At 42.5% G+C, this 16306-nt stretch overlaps 1 protein-coding gene across 16 annotated transcripts in view; it reads right to left on the reverse strand.

The window, feature by feature from the left end:
• The window catches only part of MAP2 (microtubule associated protein 2), a 1132493-nt gene that overhangs the window by 317331 nt on the left and 798856 nt on the right, over positions 1-16306 (reverse strand). For 13 of the 16 annotated variants that reach the window (XM_085648606.1, XM_085648602.1, XM_085648605.1 and 10 more), the window contains one exon: positions 786-899. The exons of the other annotated variants lie outside the window; for them this stretch is intronic. In XM_085648606.1, coding sequence (XP_085504732.1) covers positions 786-899 — 114 coding nt within the window. The remainder of the gene's footprint in view (positions 1-785; positions 900-16306) is intronic. 16 annotated transcript variants of the gene reach the window in all.

Consider the following 16306-nt stretch of genomic DNA (forward strand, 5'->3'; position numbering starts at 1 on the left):
GGCTTAGGGCATGAAAAAACAGATGGGGAACTGACATTCCTGCTGTCACCGTTTCCTCGTTACCTATCACTCATGCACCCTACTGCTCCTATCTGGATTTCAATACCGCACACATCTCCACTAGAGTATGCATCGCGCAGGACGGATAGTACACTGGGAAATGGAGTGGCCAGCCTAGGGAAATGTGTGTGCTGGTACTTCCTCATGCTGCCAGCAGTCATGTGCATAGTAGTCTGAAGACAAATGGTCTGCACCGATCGTCCTTCCCACTACCGTAATGGGGAATCCCACAGTGGATTCATTCACCCAACAACATTGCAGACATTGCATAGAACACAAACTAAACTACTAAGAGAAAAACAATATCAACTCACACAGCAGGTTCTCTGATAGAGAGTGACATTGCATTAAGCAAGATCTCAAAGGTCGCAAAGGTAGGGAAACAAGAAGACTAAATGGGACCTGTTGAGATTTTGTGCTGTTACTTTATAGACACATAACCATCATCATTACCCATGCCCCACGTTACAAGAATATTCTCACCATTTACAAACCCTTCGTAATGACATATTTCTATTCCCACTAATGTCAACTACAGTCACTAGCTGACTGGGTCTTTCTAGGCTAGCTCTTTATCTAAAAGCACCCACACAACGTACCGCGCTATCACCACTTTTGAAACTCTAAATTGCTCCCCATCCACATTCCAACTGTCAGTACTAAACTTCTGTCCCCCACCCCACCCTTTGCAAGCACCCAGCGCCACTGCAGACTTGCTGCTTTACCTAAAGGTAGACATCCAGGCTGACCTTTCTGCAGGGCTTCCACTTCCTGTTCACCTTTCAGGACTGCTACGGCCTCAGCTGTTACTACTTGGACTATCCTGGCAGATACTTCCTCTGCGGTAGCAGCAAAAGCAGTGGCAAAACAAAACAAGCAAACAAAAAATAGAATTAATAAGAGACAGAGGGAAGGGTTTTCACATTCTGTGTCCATCAATATCCACTGTCTCTATGTTTTTCTGGGAAACTCTGTGTCCTTCATTACACAGAAGAGACTCAGGGCCCCAGGATCGCTGGTTCTTTGGATTTACCACGCCTGAGCATATTTGTCACCTTTAGGATTACATTTCGACTCCTGCCCTCAACTCTAAAGCCAAATTATTCGAGTACATACAGGGTCTATTCCAGCAGATGACTATCTTTCAGGACAATATTTCCGATTTGCTATGTTTTGATGGCTTTTGACAACTTTCTTGCATGGGGATATGCTACTTGCAAAGATGCTTTCTCACCCCGAAAGGAGCATATACTTAGAAACAGAAGCCTAAAACATGATGAAGACACAGCCAGATAGCAAGTAGGAAAATCAAAGAAATTTCCGACAGAAGTCACTGAACAACTGCTAGACAGTACCGTAGGCAGTGTGCAAGGGGTCCTGGTGCGAGGAAGGAAATGGACCCTCTTTCTGTTGACTGAATTAAAAAATACACAATAGTCAGGGTTCAGTGGAACCCTCAGGCCTCTGCACCCTGGTACCATTGCACCTGCTGCACCAATCGCAGCTACACCCCAAACTGGTAGGGAGTGTCGGTCACAGGTGAGGCTTTTCTGCTGTGTGACCGACTCTTTCCAATCCCTTCTTCTCTGATATGCTACTGTCTCGTGCAGTCGTGGCGCTGCCTTATGGGCCAGCTTGAAAGTATCAGGGCACATGCCTTTTTTGGTCCTCTGAGCCATGCTCCAACAAAAAAAACAGCCAACAAGATGGCCCTTTCAAGCTGGCTAATCTGGCAGTGCCAGGCTACCAGAAAAACATGTACATCACAAGGCTTTCCTGGACTGGATGCTCCACATGTTGTCTTTCCAAGCATTGTGGAGCACCCACGACATCAGGGTGTGACGGCTGGTGTGGACAAGAAAGACAGCTACATTGGTGACAAATCTCTGAGTAAGAGGGGTAGCCTAACCTTGAAGCACACATTAAACACAATATTGTCACAAATTGAGACCATATAGAGACTAACAGAAACCCTCTGTGCCCCAAAGCCAAAAGAGAAAATATTATCCAGATGATGTTTGAGTCTTTGAAAACCTCAGTCATATATGTGCCCATCCAGGCCTTGTATACCTCTGGTCATGCTACTAGTATTGTGATGGACTCTGGTGATAGTGTCACTCATATAGTGCCCATCTTTAAAGGTCATGCCCTGCATAATGCTATTCTCTGACTTCAATTGAATGGACATGACTCAACAGATTACCTCAAGATGATCATGACAAAGAGGGGAACAGCAGCACAACCACGGCTGGAAGGGATTTCAAGTAAAACTTATATTATGTTGCCCTAGACTTTTCAAGAAATTGCCACAGCTGCTTCTTTGTCTCCTGTGGATAAAGGCTATGAATTGCCTAATTGTCTTCCTTTGTGTGCAGTCCTTAATCCTGTCGTTCAGAACGTTACTAAGTGCTACCAAATTCAGAAGACTAATGACCCAGGTAAGATGAAGATACATTGATTTGTACAGAATCACACATTGTTGTGAGGTGAGAAATCAGGGTTTGGATGTGGGTCTCCTGTTTTCACAGTTAACATATTTAGCAAATAGACCATAGCCCCTTATGTTTCAACTGAACACTGATGGTGCATACTTTTAATTGTAATCGTACCATCATCCTAGTGTAAATGATTTTAAATGGAAACTCTAGACTAAGGCTAAACTGTGACCTCAATTGCTTCTGAGCCTAACAATACATATAGCATCTAGTCGGCACTGAAAGTGACATCAGGTACCAACGGTGAGGCACAAACTATGCCTTGTAGAGGTTGTTTCCCCAAATTCCTGCAGATATTAACATGTGAAAGTTGCACTGGGAAAAGAGGTCATTGAGGGAACGGTTCATGGATGTGCACAAAGTGCCTTTTTCACCAGTAGCTTGTGCTGCAGCCCTTTTCCTAGGCCGCAGCACAAGCCGCTGTAGAAAAAGGCATTCTACGACCGCCTGTATGGTGGGCAGGTGGGAACACTGACACATTGTCGGATGGACACCTGATTGCGGCACTGGGGGTCTGACGCTCGTCCCACCACCATCATAATAAGGGCCAATGTTTTAGATGCATTTATTGTATAATTTATAGGTGCACTATTTTTATGGGATGGACATTTAATTTTTGGGTGATGTATTTTATTTTAAATTAATTATAGATGTTTAATAGAAGTTTCAGGTTTATTTAAAGTGATTGGTTTATGTGAAAGTTAGCTTTTTATGTTTTTGAATTTAATTATTGTTGACAATAATTTTGTAATTGATATTGTGGTTATCAATATTTTTGACATGGTATATGTTTATTTATAGGTAACAATATTTGTGCTTCTGATATTTTTGCTAATGACATTAAAAAACTATATTTTTGTTGACGATATTTGGTTCCTCGATATTAGTGATTTTTATAGTTATGTATATAGAGTTGAGATTTTTGTTCTTGATATTAAATTTCCGATATTTCTGTTTCTCGATATTTGTTGGATCGATATTGTGTTACTGATCTCCTTCCTCAATTGAAACTAATAAAGGCTTGAAACTGAGACTGGCTTAATTGCCTGCATTGAAAGATGGACTAGGAGTTTCAGACAAACTGCTCTTCACTAGTGTGCTGTTCCTACAGCAGGCGTGAATTTACACCTGCCTTGGGAGCAGTGCATTTTTCTGGTTCTCCATGACGGTCTGCACCAGTTGTATCCAATTAAGGCTGCACAACAGTACAGATCAGAAATGTGTGCCCGAAGTTTTGTAGGGCTCTTCTTTGTATTTGTGTAATAGGCCTGTGAGCTACATGAACAAACTGATGAGTCTTAAAGTGGCATTACAAGTCATAAATCTGAATCCGCGCTTATATTGTCAAAATTTGTAACTTTTTTCGTATTACCCTAATCTAATTTCATTGTAATCCAGCGGGCCAGGTATGCGGTTGGGCTGCCAAAAAGTGACAGTGGTTCCCGGACCACCAGGGTCGTAATCAGGCCCTTTGTTACTGCTGAGTTTATTTGGTAATTATATTTGTTTACTGTATAAGTCCTAGTAAAACTAATACTAGGCTTGAACTACAAAGCTCTTGTGGGAAAAAGTGGAAATTTCTTCTATGTTTGCTGTAAAATTTTGACTTTTCATGCATTTCCAAACATGTGAGGAAGATAACAAGACTTGTGGATTTTCCAACCTCTCCTTCCCCACCAAATTTACTCAAGCGTGTTTTGATCCTGGAATACTTGTGCATTAGCACCTAAACCTTTTATTTTTCACCACAGCTACTCTACCTACTCTACATCTGCTGAAAGAAATGAGCTTATTTGGAAACATTTGTGCCCTATTTACATAGTTCACCATTTTTTGAAATAGTATTAGAAGAGTAAGGGGAGTGAAAGTCTCCATTGAAAATGTTTGTGAATAGTTTGTGACATTTTTAATGGTCACCGCTCTATTTCTGCTGCTCTGAGCTCCCCTGTGCCTTAACTTGCAATGGTGGAAAGTCCACACTGACATTTGTCCCCCCACAGAAAGTGGAATGATCAGCCCTAAAATCAACAAATTCTGACGATTCAGTGGATCAGGATGTAACATTTTGAGTCTATTTAGATGAACAAAATTGTATGTAAATCGAGCAAACGGTATTAAAATCCGACCCTTAATTTAGAAGCATTGGGTTTTCCCACTAAGCATCACTTTACTCTCTGGGTAAAAAGCTTTGACTCTTTGTGTGCCATTCAAGATGCATGAACGATGTTTTATTCTTGTACATCCAATGTGAGTGCGGCATGCTTGTATTTCTATATCATTCAGTCGTGCATACTCTACTTTAGAAAAGTTTCAGTGGGGCAATATGAAGTGTTGACTTTGCAGCAGGTTGCAACTGTTTTCAAGCAGGCAGATACTTCCCATGTGGGAATGCTGTGCATCCAGCGTAGGTTGTCTTTTCTGTCAGTGTCAGAAGCCCCCACAGGCTCTGCAGCTGTCTGAGCAGATGATCCTTTCTGCCTCCACTGATCTAGAGATGGCTCTATCCCCCAAGGTGCGCGGGAAAACAGGAAAAGCTGTCAGAGGATAGGAAGTAATCAGACAACAAGAGAAATCTAGGTCTGGCAATTAAGCAATGGCTTAGAGAGAATGAATCCCACGTGTAGGCCTAACGCTTGAGGGGTGGAATTAAAAATAAGGCAACACGGAGAAGGAGGCACTGGGTCACAAATGTACTTTAAAAGTTGAAAGCAACTTTCTAGTCTGATAGAAGAGCTGAGTGGGGAAAGGGGAACATCTGGGCTTTATATCGACGGCATTAGTGACATACACAAGATCTTACAGGTTTTACAGTGATCAGATTTCTTGTATTTTCCTTCCGTCTTCATCATGTGCAGGGCAGATTCTGAATTTAACAGGATAATAACGTGTTTATCGTTTTAGTGCAGTACTGCACACACCAGATAATATTAACTGAACCAATGGTGCGCATGATTTTAAATTCTGAACTGTTGCTGTCGCGATTCAAACCTGGGACCCGCAGGATGCACATCTGTCTCTCAATCACGTATGATGATTCCATAGGACACTGAGAAAGGGAACGTCTTTGCATTCCTGGGTTCAATCATTTGTGAAGATAAATTGCAGCACCAGATCGGTCTTTATGGAAAATGAGAGAGACACCTATGGGTGTGACAGAGAGTTAAGACAACGAGGCTTCATCACTATCCCTTCCCTTTTTTACATGTTTAGTCATTACCGTTTCCTTTCACCTTTAACATTATTACTCAGTGGCGACCAGCACAGGTAAGAGTGGTGGGGCAGGGCGGGGCAGGATGGGGGGCAGGGAAGTCGACATACGACGGGCTAAGTTAAATTAACTAAAAAAATATATAAAACCACTTACTTTGAGCTCGCCACATCGCCAAGTCGTTTTTTATTTTTTTTATTTAATTGAACTTATCCTGTTGTATTTCAACTTCCCCAACCCCCACTACTCTGCGCCACTTACCTGTGCCGGCTGCGACTGTTATTACTGCTCCCTTTACTATTTTTCTTTTTTTATGCATCATTGTTACCTCTGTTATCACAGCTACCGTAACAGTTTCATACCTACTCCCTGCACAATCTCGACCATAAATGCTTTTTCCTATTTATGCCTCATTTGAGACCCTCTTCCAGAATAGCTCCATCATTCATGTTTCCTTCAAAATGTAATCCCAGCTTCTGCTGACCGACTTGTCCTTCCTTCTGTATAGAAAAGTTAGTGGTGTAATGCAAAATGACAGGGCACCCCTGCACAATTTAATGAGGGGCCGGGCGTCTCCCAGATCGTACTGATATTAATTGGGCTTGGGTTTAATGGGGGCCCCCTTAAGGGTGGGGGCCCCCACACCGCAGGTCCCGGAATAACGCCCTTGCCATGGACATGGGGGGCATAGGATACCTTTTGCTGGGCCTCTGCCTGCCAATAATAATAAATTAATAGAGTTTCTTTTCTGTTTCTTTTTGCTTGGGAAAGCAGAGTGGCCTTCTTGAGCGTTTAACTGTTTCTTATTCGTTGCCATTACACGCATTCTGCCAGACATGCAATGGCACGGCTAATGGACTGGGGGAGCCCTCCAAACCAAGGAACGCTGAGGGCCCCCGCACAGCCGGGGCGGAGTTGTGGGGGCCTCTTTTACACCAGTGAGACCAGTGGGCCCGTGAAGCCTACTCAGGGGGATGGCAACTGCTTAGAAAATGTAATCATATTAACAGGTTAGTAGTGTGTATATAAAAAAAAGGAAAATAGAAAACTTTTAAGACGTTCTGTAAACGTGAAGGAATTTGACATTTGAGGCTAAAAATGGTGGGGCAGATTTACAAGGAACTGACACATCTGCATAAATGCATCAGTTCCCTGCGCTAGTGCCAAAAGTCCTTGCGCCACCATGGATGCACTTTATTTACAATACAATGCTCCATGGCGCAAGGATTAACAGATATGTCAGAAATACTGACACATCTGTTGGCAGAAATATGACGCATTGCTTGAGTTGCTCATGAAAGTGACGCAACTCCAGAAATGTACCACAACAGCTAGGTGAGCCCCATACAAAAAGCCCTGCGTCATTCATTACGCCTGGTCTGAGTAGTTGTAAATTTCACGGCGTCACTACTACATGGCTTTTTACATGGGACCGCCTAGCCTGCATACATTATACCTGGCGTAGGTATAATGTGACCCAAGGCTTTACAACGTGACGCATCTCCAGATGTGTCACTTTGTAAATTGGTCACATTGTTTGCGCCGCCGTTGCGATCAAAAAAAGTGCCACAATAGTGGCGCAAGGGGTTTGTAAATCTGCCCGAAGTTAGTATCCTCAGATTGATTTCTGCGAGCAGTGCAAGTGCAACAAACAGAATACAATATGGATGATGAGTGACCATATTTGAATTTCGAAAACTCTAACCTTTTCATTCAAGTTAACATTTAGATTTTTTTTAAACTTGTTTGTAAATTAAATATGTCAGCATTTGTATACATGTTTGATGAATGCTTGTTTCTTACTCTTCGTGTTTTTATTTGTGGTTCAGATCATTGAAATTGCTTAGGCCGGGTTCCCCTGCTTCTAGTAACGACCCAGTGGGGTCTCTGGATTACAGTAATGAGTCACTGGGGGTCTCTAGATTCCAGTAATGATTCAGTAGAGGTCCACAGAAGTCAAAAGTTTAAGAAGTACTGTTATAGACTGTTCTCCATGCTGGAAGAGGGATAATGCAGGGTAACAGAGCATGACTGAGAGGAGGTGATATTGACAAAGGTGATAGGTTGACTCTGAAAGTAGCGAGACTTACCAAGAAGTTCCTTAGATGAAAACTAACAGTGCTTAATTTGTAAGTAAATAAATCAATAAATAAAAAATTAATGTAGGGCGCAAAGTTTTTTCAGAAACTGGTGCTGTCAAATGACGGAGTTACCAAAAACCAGAACTGTCTAGTCTTAATTCCACGCAATGCCACTTTCTTCCACCACCCTACATTTTCCGTCTCTTATCTCATCCTTGCAGGTTGTTCTTAATCCATGCTTTCTCCCTATGTCACTGTTTCCCTGTCTTTCTCATCCTAATGTTATTCTCTTTCTTGCTTTGGCTCGAAATCTGATGATATAAAATAAGTTCCAGTCCCCACAAATTGAGACCTGGGGCCCACCTCCTGCAATCCTAGCACAAATTAAGCACTGAGTCTGTCATGTAAGGGAAGATGGTTGCTTATTAGGTCTCATAGTGTGGCACAGGCTGAGGCATTGATCCAGAGACTACCAGTAGCTTTTTCCAGTAACAGTGGACATTGACGTGACTTTTGGATTAGGAAAGGATGTGCTAGACATGGCACCATAAGGCAAGGCCAGAGCTGAAGGTCCAAATATGGGCAAGTGAAATTGCCCACTTGGCACAAATGGGTAGCATATACCCATTGCCAGGACTGCGCACAAATGGCTGAACCCCGGTAATGGGTTTATGGTATTTTCCCACATATATCATGCATATGTGTGCATACGAAACATATGCAGTTGAAAGGCACACACAGGCATCAATACATTTGAAAAAAGTACTAACCCTCACTGCAAGAACCCTGCATCCACACTGCTGGCCTCGTGGACAGCTCGTAATACTGCGGTCTTTAGACCACCAGCGCCGTGGGCTGCTTGTGGATGAGCTTCTACGCCGGTCAGTCCACCAATCTCGTAATAAGGTCCTAAATCTCAAAGAACTTAGTAGACTTTAGACAGCAGATAGGCTGTTTCAGCTGCATTGTAAACACATTCAGTGTGACTGCATGTAAGAACCGTTGGGCCTGCCAACATAGCCATTCTACTGGCAGATACATTATGACCTCCCACTTTACCCTTACATTAAAATGAATTGTGGTACTTTCCCAGCAATCCACTGTTCTTAACAAGAAATTTTAGAACAAGCTTCATTGTCTGCTGCATCAAAATAATGGAGTGCACTAAGCATCTCACTAGCCACTAATTTAAAGACTGAATTACAATATGTATCAACTACTGTCTTATAAGTACATGGTTAATATTCCATTATCCACTCAGCTACCTAAAAAATACATAGATGTATAAAGTGCTGCACTGCAAACCAAAGCGCTTGCGTAGGTGGTGTACAGAGTATTGTAGGTACTCCATTTTGTCAGCAGGTGATGTGTATAGCCGATAGACACTGGATGTTTGGATATGGTTTTTTGACTGCAATAACCTACCATCATTCATGGGGCTGAACGCTCTTGGCTTTTGGTTTAGTTTTGGTTGGATAAGTGTAGAGTGTCAAGAGATGAAGCCTTGTATTTTGCAGCTGAGATATTTTGTGGCTAGACGGTGCATAAGTTTGGCACACTTTAACGGAGACCTGCTCATTAATGGAACCATCAGGGTTGAGGATATGGGATCCTACGGATTCTTTTCAGGCTGATGCGTTTGCCGGCTTCTGGACTTTCTACCAGGCCCAGGTACAGGGTACTTATCTAGTCTAAATGTAAGTTTAAGATGGTACAACTACCTGACAGTCCTTGGAGGATTATTTGGGTGCTGGCATAGGGAGTGACAGTAGATGATGACTATTACTGACATGATCTGTATGTCAAAAGTCATTAGTGAGAAATAAGTGATTCCTTGACTTTTGACCTTGGCACTGGAGATAATCTACGCAACTACAATGATAGACAAGTGTGTTTGGTGTGAAGGTCCTTTAGCGGTGGTGCAGTAGTTTTGTTTTAGATCCATTTGAAGTTCCATCTAGGGTTTTCATTTTGCTACCATTGTGAATAAACACAACGCATGCATTTTAGACAGAGCTAAACAAAAATATGCACACAAATCTAACAGCAAACTTTCTTTTTCGCAAAACCAGCCTAGAAGTTTGGTTAAAAAAAGGATAATATACTTATTGGACACAGTATAACGTCATGTGCTCTACTGGGGTGCCCAACTGGTGTCTGATTACAGCTCATGTTCCTCATGGCCAATTCGCAATAATTAGTCTGTCATGGTATATAACCCAAGAAAATATGCAAAAGCCCAAACAGCACGTTGTCAGAATTTTTCGACTGAGACTTTTATACTGAGTTTGAACTGATCATATGAAAAATCTGGTCAGGGATGTGGCACATTGAGACACATGAGGCAGGCAAGAACATGCGTCTACCTTACCGCAACTTGCCTGGCGGTGGTGCCAGCTGTTCTGAACAGGCCAGCAAATCTTTACTTTGGAAGAAATGTTGACTAGTGAATTACTGCATCGACTTTAACTTTACAGTGCCTGGGCATGTAACCTCTTGACTCATTTGTGTGAATCTACACAGTGTATCTGTGCCACCGATGGCAGTCACGCCCGCACACACACCCTTTCTGCATGACATATGAACCAGCACGCTGATTCTAAAACTCAAGTAACACATGCGCTGAGAAGTGTTCCATAGGCACTCACTAATGAGTCAGCAGGTGGCTACACCACAATATGTGGGCACTAGAACTGGCGCACTTTAAGTCAAAGCAAGCATGTGCAACTGGCTCTTCTCTAACCATACTGGGCTTGCAGAGCCTGTCAAGCTTCCTCCATAGGCCATTAAGCCTCAATCTGGAAGGAGATGGGCTTTCCTGATTAAGACCCTGAGTATACGTTACAAGACACTTTTGGGGTGCAGATCCTGCACCCGCAAACTAGTACAGTGTTAATTCCCACAGAATGGGGACTAAGCATGAGTAAAAAAATTTTCCGGCTCAAATTATGCAATAAATTCCCACTTCCACATGGTTGAAGATGGATAAAAGTTGATAACATTGCACAAGTTCTTGTACTGAACTGACACCTGTGATGATATCCCACTAACCAATGCCTTCAAACGACTTTTCTGAAATTTACCTTAAAATGCATTCCATTCTTAACCTCTATCCTAAAATCATTACATTTTCCTTTTTCTGCTGTAGGATCCTATATGATCTGTAAGCATAGACTGCAGACCCATGCATTTCATATGAGATTGCGATCTCCAGAATTCCTACTCCACTGTTTTCAAAAGACTGCAATACCTGTCCCCATATTTTCTACTAGTGATAATTTTCCTCACTTGTGTCTAAGTCTGACTTGTGCCTGTGTCAACTGTCTATTCATCTACTTACTTTCAAGGACATAAAGTAAAACATTAGTTATACAGGTCTCAATATTAATCTTTTACACATGGCCACCCTTGCCATTTTCAGATGGTTTTGAATATTTATTATTTTTACGGAGTTTTATATAGCGCTAACTTGACCCTGTATCAGGTATCAGATCGCTTTACATAGCACCAGTTGCATTACATGAGGACACATTCATGTTTTTGTTAGGCACGGGGAGATTAAGTGATTTGCCCAGAATCACAGTATGTTCAGCGTCGTTTGTCAAGACTCGAACCCGGTTCCCCAGATTTGAGATCTACCGCCCTAGCCGATAGGCCAACTCCTCTCCCCAATATTGCAGCCAATAACATTGAATACTGCACACAGTATTCGGATGCTGCATTACCCAGGCCTTAAGTTGGTCTCATTTATTTAGCTTTGTTTTGACAAGCACTACATTACTTACATAAGACATATAAATGTTGTAGTGGTAGCTTTCTCATATGTTGAATTGATGGGAGTGCAAGGGTGTCTGGCTATACATCCTCTAAATTGAGTAAGTGCATACTCTTAAAGACTCTTGGTCTTTGCAATGTACAACAAGGCCAGGGAGTGTCACATATGGGCCAACAAATTAAAAGCAAAGAGGCACAGTTGCACTGGTGCTTGTCCTGCTGGCCTGCAGGGACACTGCACTGGGACCTAGATCATTTGTAACAGCAGTGAGGGCAGTGCCGGCTGGTGAAAGTGGTGAGGTGTAAACTTTGATGGGGAGAGGTGTTCAACACCTGTAAAATTCTGGAAAAATGATGTCAACAACCGATCAGGCCTGAAGTACAGGCAAAGGCCTCAGACTGCTGGCCAGGCTTGAGATGCAGAAGCAGAGCTGTGTCTGGATCTGTGAATTAAATTCTATCTTATCATACTGATTGTTTGCAGCACCATAGCAGATCTTTACTACAGCTTTATGTTAGTAGATCCTGTAGGAGGCAGCGGTCTGTCCCCCGTCCAACAAGGGTGTGACCGCCTGCATCATAATGCAGCGGTCAGACCGAAGGGCTGCCTGTCGGTTGGCTCACCACCGACGGCCTGTGGTGGTGGTCCGACCGTCATTGTTGTAATCAGGCCCTTAGTTTGATCAATTTGTGCACCAGCTGCATACATGTGTGTGTATATAATGTTCTTTTTTGTTTACTTTGGGTATTTGATATAGCATGAAGTTAATTTCAAATAGCAGCTGAGCCCTTCACATTTGTTATGCCAACAGGAGCATGTCAAGGTAGAGAACAGTACTGTGCGTGTGGCATTTTGTCGATTCTGCTAACAAAAAACAGAATGTTCTGAAACTGTTTTGGACAGCAGTATGTCATTGGGACGTTTCAAGACAGCATAGGGAACAGAAAGTTTTTTCTTACTTTTACTTTACACATTTTTCTATAACACATATTTACAGTTTATATACAAGGGTGATACATAAAATTAAACTGGATCCCAGGAACAAAGTTCAAAATAAGTACATTTGAATAAGCTGATTTTAAAAACTGCTTATTAAACTAGAGACTAGATGGAGGAGGCCAGTGTAGCTCTGAATGTCGGGGATGTTTTGCTGAACAGGGACATCTGTGTAGTAAATGCTGATATGTGGGTGACTTTAAGCACATTTCACAGTTCCTCTACAAATCATAACAATACAAGAAGGAGGGTAGACTAGTGTTTCTTCCTCTTCCATACCATATTCAGCAAACGTGCTGCCCAACAGGGTACCATTGGTAGATCTCTTGCTCTTCCTTTCCCAACACATCAAATGTATTCTTAATTTGCTAGTACTCTGAATCTTTTATTTCCCAGGTCCACATGCGAGTATATAATGAAGTCCCGTCATCTCTCTTGGCATTCTGTTACTTGTAGTCCTGTGTATCCCAGTGTAAATACACGATAAGTACCAAACAGAAAGAAAAAACAGGAGAGGATGAGTCACTCACATGTGGACTTAGGGCAATTATTTACCCTATATTTGTGTCCATGAATCTCTTGGCAGCTCAGAGAAAAAAAATGTAATGGCAGAAAAATGGGACTTCTGTGTGTGTTTGTGTGAGAGAGAGAGGGAGAGACTGGGCTGTGGTAGGGGTATAGTTGTATTTGAAATGTACTTTCCCGTGCAATACTTGTTTCACGCTGGAAAGTCGTCTGAAAGTCACATAAAGCAGTAGACTAGAAATGCTTTTATTTCTCCAATCTTTTCCGTCTTTGCATGTGTGCTGAACTGTACAGACCAAATATGAAGTATAAAAAGTTGAAAGTTAGTGTAAGCATAATATTTTATAGTGGTATCCTCCAAGCACAAAACCTATGCTAGACTTGATGCAGACACTTTTGCAGGTGTGTGCGTGTCACTGGTAGCTTGATTGTGCGCCAGCGGTGGGAAGAGAGCAGGATGGTGCCAATCTCTGTAGCTATGGCTCTATCCTGCTTTCTCCCTCTTGCACAACACATCACAGCATTTTGGTTGCTGCTCTGCATTGTGTGATATTTGAGTAAATACACCACCCAGTGGGCAAGCCTGCAAATTAACAAGGTGAGCCAAGCTAGAGCCTAGACAAGGGTCGCCTCTGTCTCTAAGAGCCCGTGCACAATCCAAGCCTTATTAATATATGGCCTGTAAACCATACAACAAACATCATTTTAGACTATGATAAGGTGTCACCAAATTTCAAAAAAGCATATTTCTTTGACATGAGCAAGCATTTCACCTTAGTAGAAAAGATTATGCCACTGCATTGAGAAGTATTTAAAGTTTTAAACATAAACTGAGTAACATTCCTGCTCCTGACCTGTTGATAATGGTATTATTGAAGTAACAGGCACATCGGGGTTCATGTTAACCATGTATGTGGGCTAGGTTCTTATTATGCATCGAGCAAAATGATAATCTATTACATTAAACTTAAGTACAGCACCAATACTGAACTCACATATTTGAAAGGGCTCTAATGTGTGATAATGAACAAAATGAAGTTTTAGTGAAATAAAGCATTTGTTTAAGATCACACAATGTGGTCAAGCCGGAAAGCCAGGATTGATCCTAGATTTTTTAGTCTCTCACTGTGCAATTCTGCCACTAGGTGGGTGCCTATTTATGATATTAAAGTTTAAGGCTTTGTCTTTCATTCTTGGAGGTTGAGACTAGAGCATGAGTGACAGGTGTGGCCCACATTGCCTTTTTGGAAGTTTAACATTGCACAAACATTATCAATGGACGTAAAAGCACTTCACAACAGACACAGACTACGTTCAAAGTTTGTTTTTTCTGGAACAGGTACATTTGCCTGGGTTCGCAGGATGCTGATTCTGGGCCTGGATTCAAGTCTGCCTCCCCATGATGCACATTGGGCAGCTGTAGCCAATAGGCCACATCACCTTCTGTGAATTGTCGGTTGTTTTGGGCTCAAGGTTCCAAGAGGACTTTAAGCCGAGCCAGAATCAGGCCTCTGGCTAAAGGTTTCAGTGGCCTGCCTACCTCTAATATTCTGCAAAATAATTTTTTTTTAAGACGGGCAGAATCCATGGTAAAATATAAGAGGCTTTTGGAGAGTGGAAGGGGGCAAGGGAAGAGGTAGATGTAAAGGAAGAAAACAGCTGAAACAAGGTAGAGGTGCAGGGAGAAGAGTGGTGAAGAGCAGCACTTGGAGGTGAGAGGTGGAACCAGTAAGAGAAAGTTAGAGGCTGGGGAGAGAGCACAGGGTAGGTGATAGGTGGTTGTAATAGGGGCAGAATCAGTGAGAAACGTAAAAAGATTAGAGGAGAGATGAGGTGCAGTGTAGAGCATGGCAGGGAGAGAAACAGAACCAGTAAAAAAAGATAGGAGACTGGAGGGGGATCTAAAGGGGACAGACCAGCAAACAAAAGATATGAAACTGGAGGGAAAGGTGAGTGGTGAAGGGTAGTACATGGGTGGGAGATGTATATGTAAGAGAGGCAGAACTATCAGGAGAAATGCAGATTAGGGGAGAATGGTGAGGGGTGGATGTAAAAAGGTCAAAATCAGACAGAAAGGTAAGAAAGAGAGGATGTAGCCTTATGGCTACAGCGGTCGACGTGGAAGCTGGGGAACCGGGTTCGAGTCTCGCCAACGACGCTCAACATCCTGTGATTTTGGGCAAATCACGTAATCTCCACGTGCCTAACAAAAATTAATGTGTCCTCATGTAACAAAACTGGTGCTATGTAAAGTGCTCTGATACCCGATATCTTCGGGTCTAGTTCACGCTAGATAAAACTCTAAAAAAAAAAAGAGGCAGGGGGAAAGATGATGTGAAGCATAGAGCATGGAGGAGAGAGTTTGATATGAGAGGGACAGAAACAGTAAGACAAGGAATGAAGCTAGGAGAGAGATGGATGTAAGAGGGGCATTATCAACAAGATAAGATTAGGCTGGGGAAATGTGAGAAGAGTAGAGCAAAGGAGGGGAGAGATGGGTCTGAGAGGGGTAGAATTAGTGAGAAACGTTAAGAGATTTCAGGCAAATGGAAATGTAGGTGTGAATAGGGCAGAACCAGTGAAAAAGTTAAGAGGCTGAAGGAGAAGATAAGAGGTAAGGATAGTGCAGGGGTAAGATGCGTAGATATAACACAAGCAGAACTAGCAAGGAAATGTAAGAAGAGTTAAGAGAAAGACAGAAGTGAGATGTGGATGGAAGAGGGCAGAAAATCAAGATATGGTAAGGTGGGGAGAGGTGGATCTTAGATGGGCAGAAACTGCAAGAGAAAGTTAAACGCTTGGTGAGAGATGAAGATTAGATCATGGAGTTAGAGATCAGTTTAAGAGGGGCAGATCAGCAAGAGAAGGTAAGAGGAACGAGTGAAGAAGGAAGAGGAGAGGTCTATGTAACAGGGGCAAAACCAGTAAGAGAAGATAGAAGGAAAGGGCAGAAGGAAAAGGGATATGTGGATTTAGGATGACAGAACCAGCAGAAAAGATAAAAGGATGGGTGGAGAGTAGAGGGGTGAAAAGTAGAACAGGGAAGGGAGACATGGATGCAAGATGGGCAGGACCAGTAAGAGAATGTCAGAGGCTGCGTGCAAAGATGAGAGGTAAAGACTAGAGTGTAACGATGGATATAGGAGTGGGTGAATCAGAGAGAGAA

This window comes from Triturus cristatus, chromosome 3_2 (assembly GCF_964204655.1).
Source record: "Triturus cristatus chromosome 3_2, aTriCri1.1, whole genome shotgun sequence".
Taxonomy (NCBI): domain Eukaryota; kingdom Metazoa; phylum Chordata; class Amphibia; order Caudata; family Salamandridae; genus Triturus; species Triturus cristatus.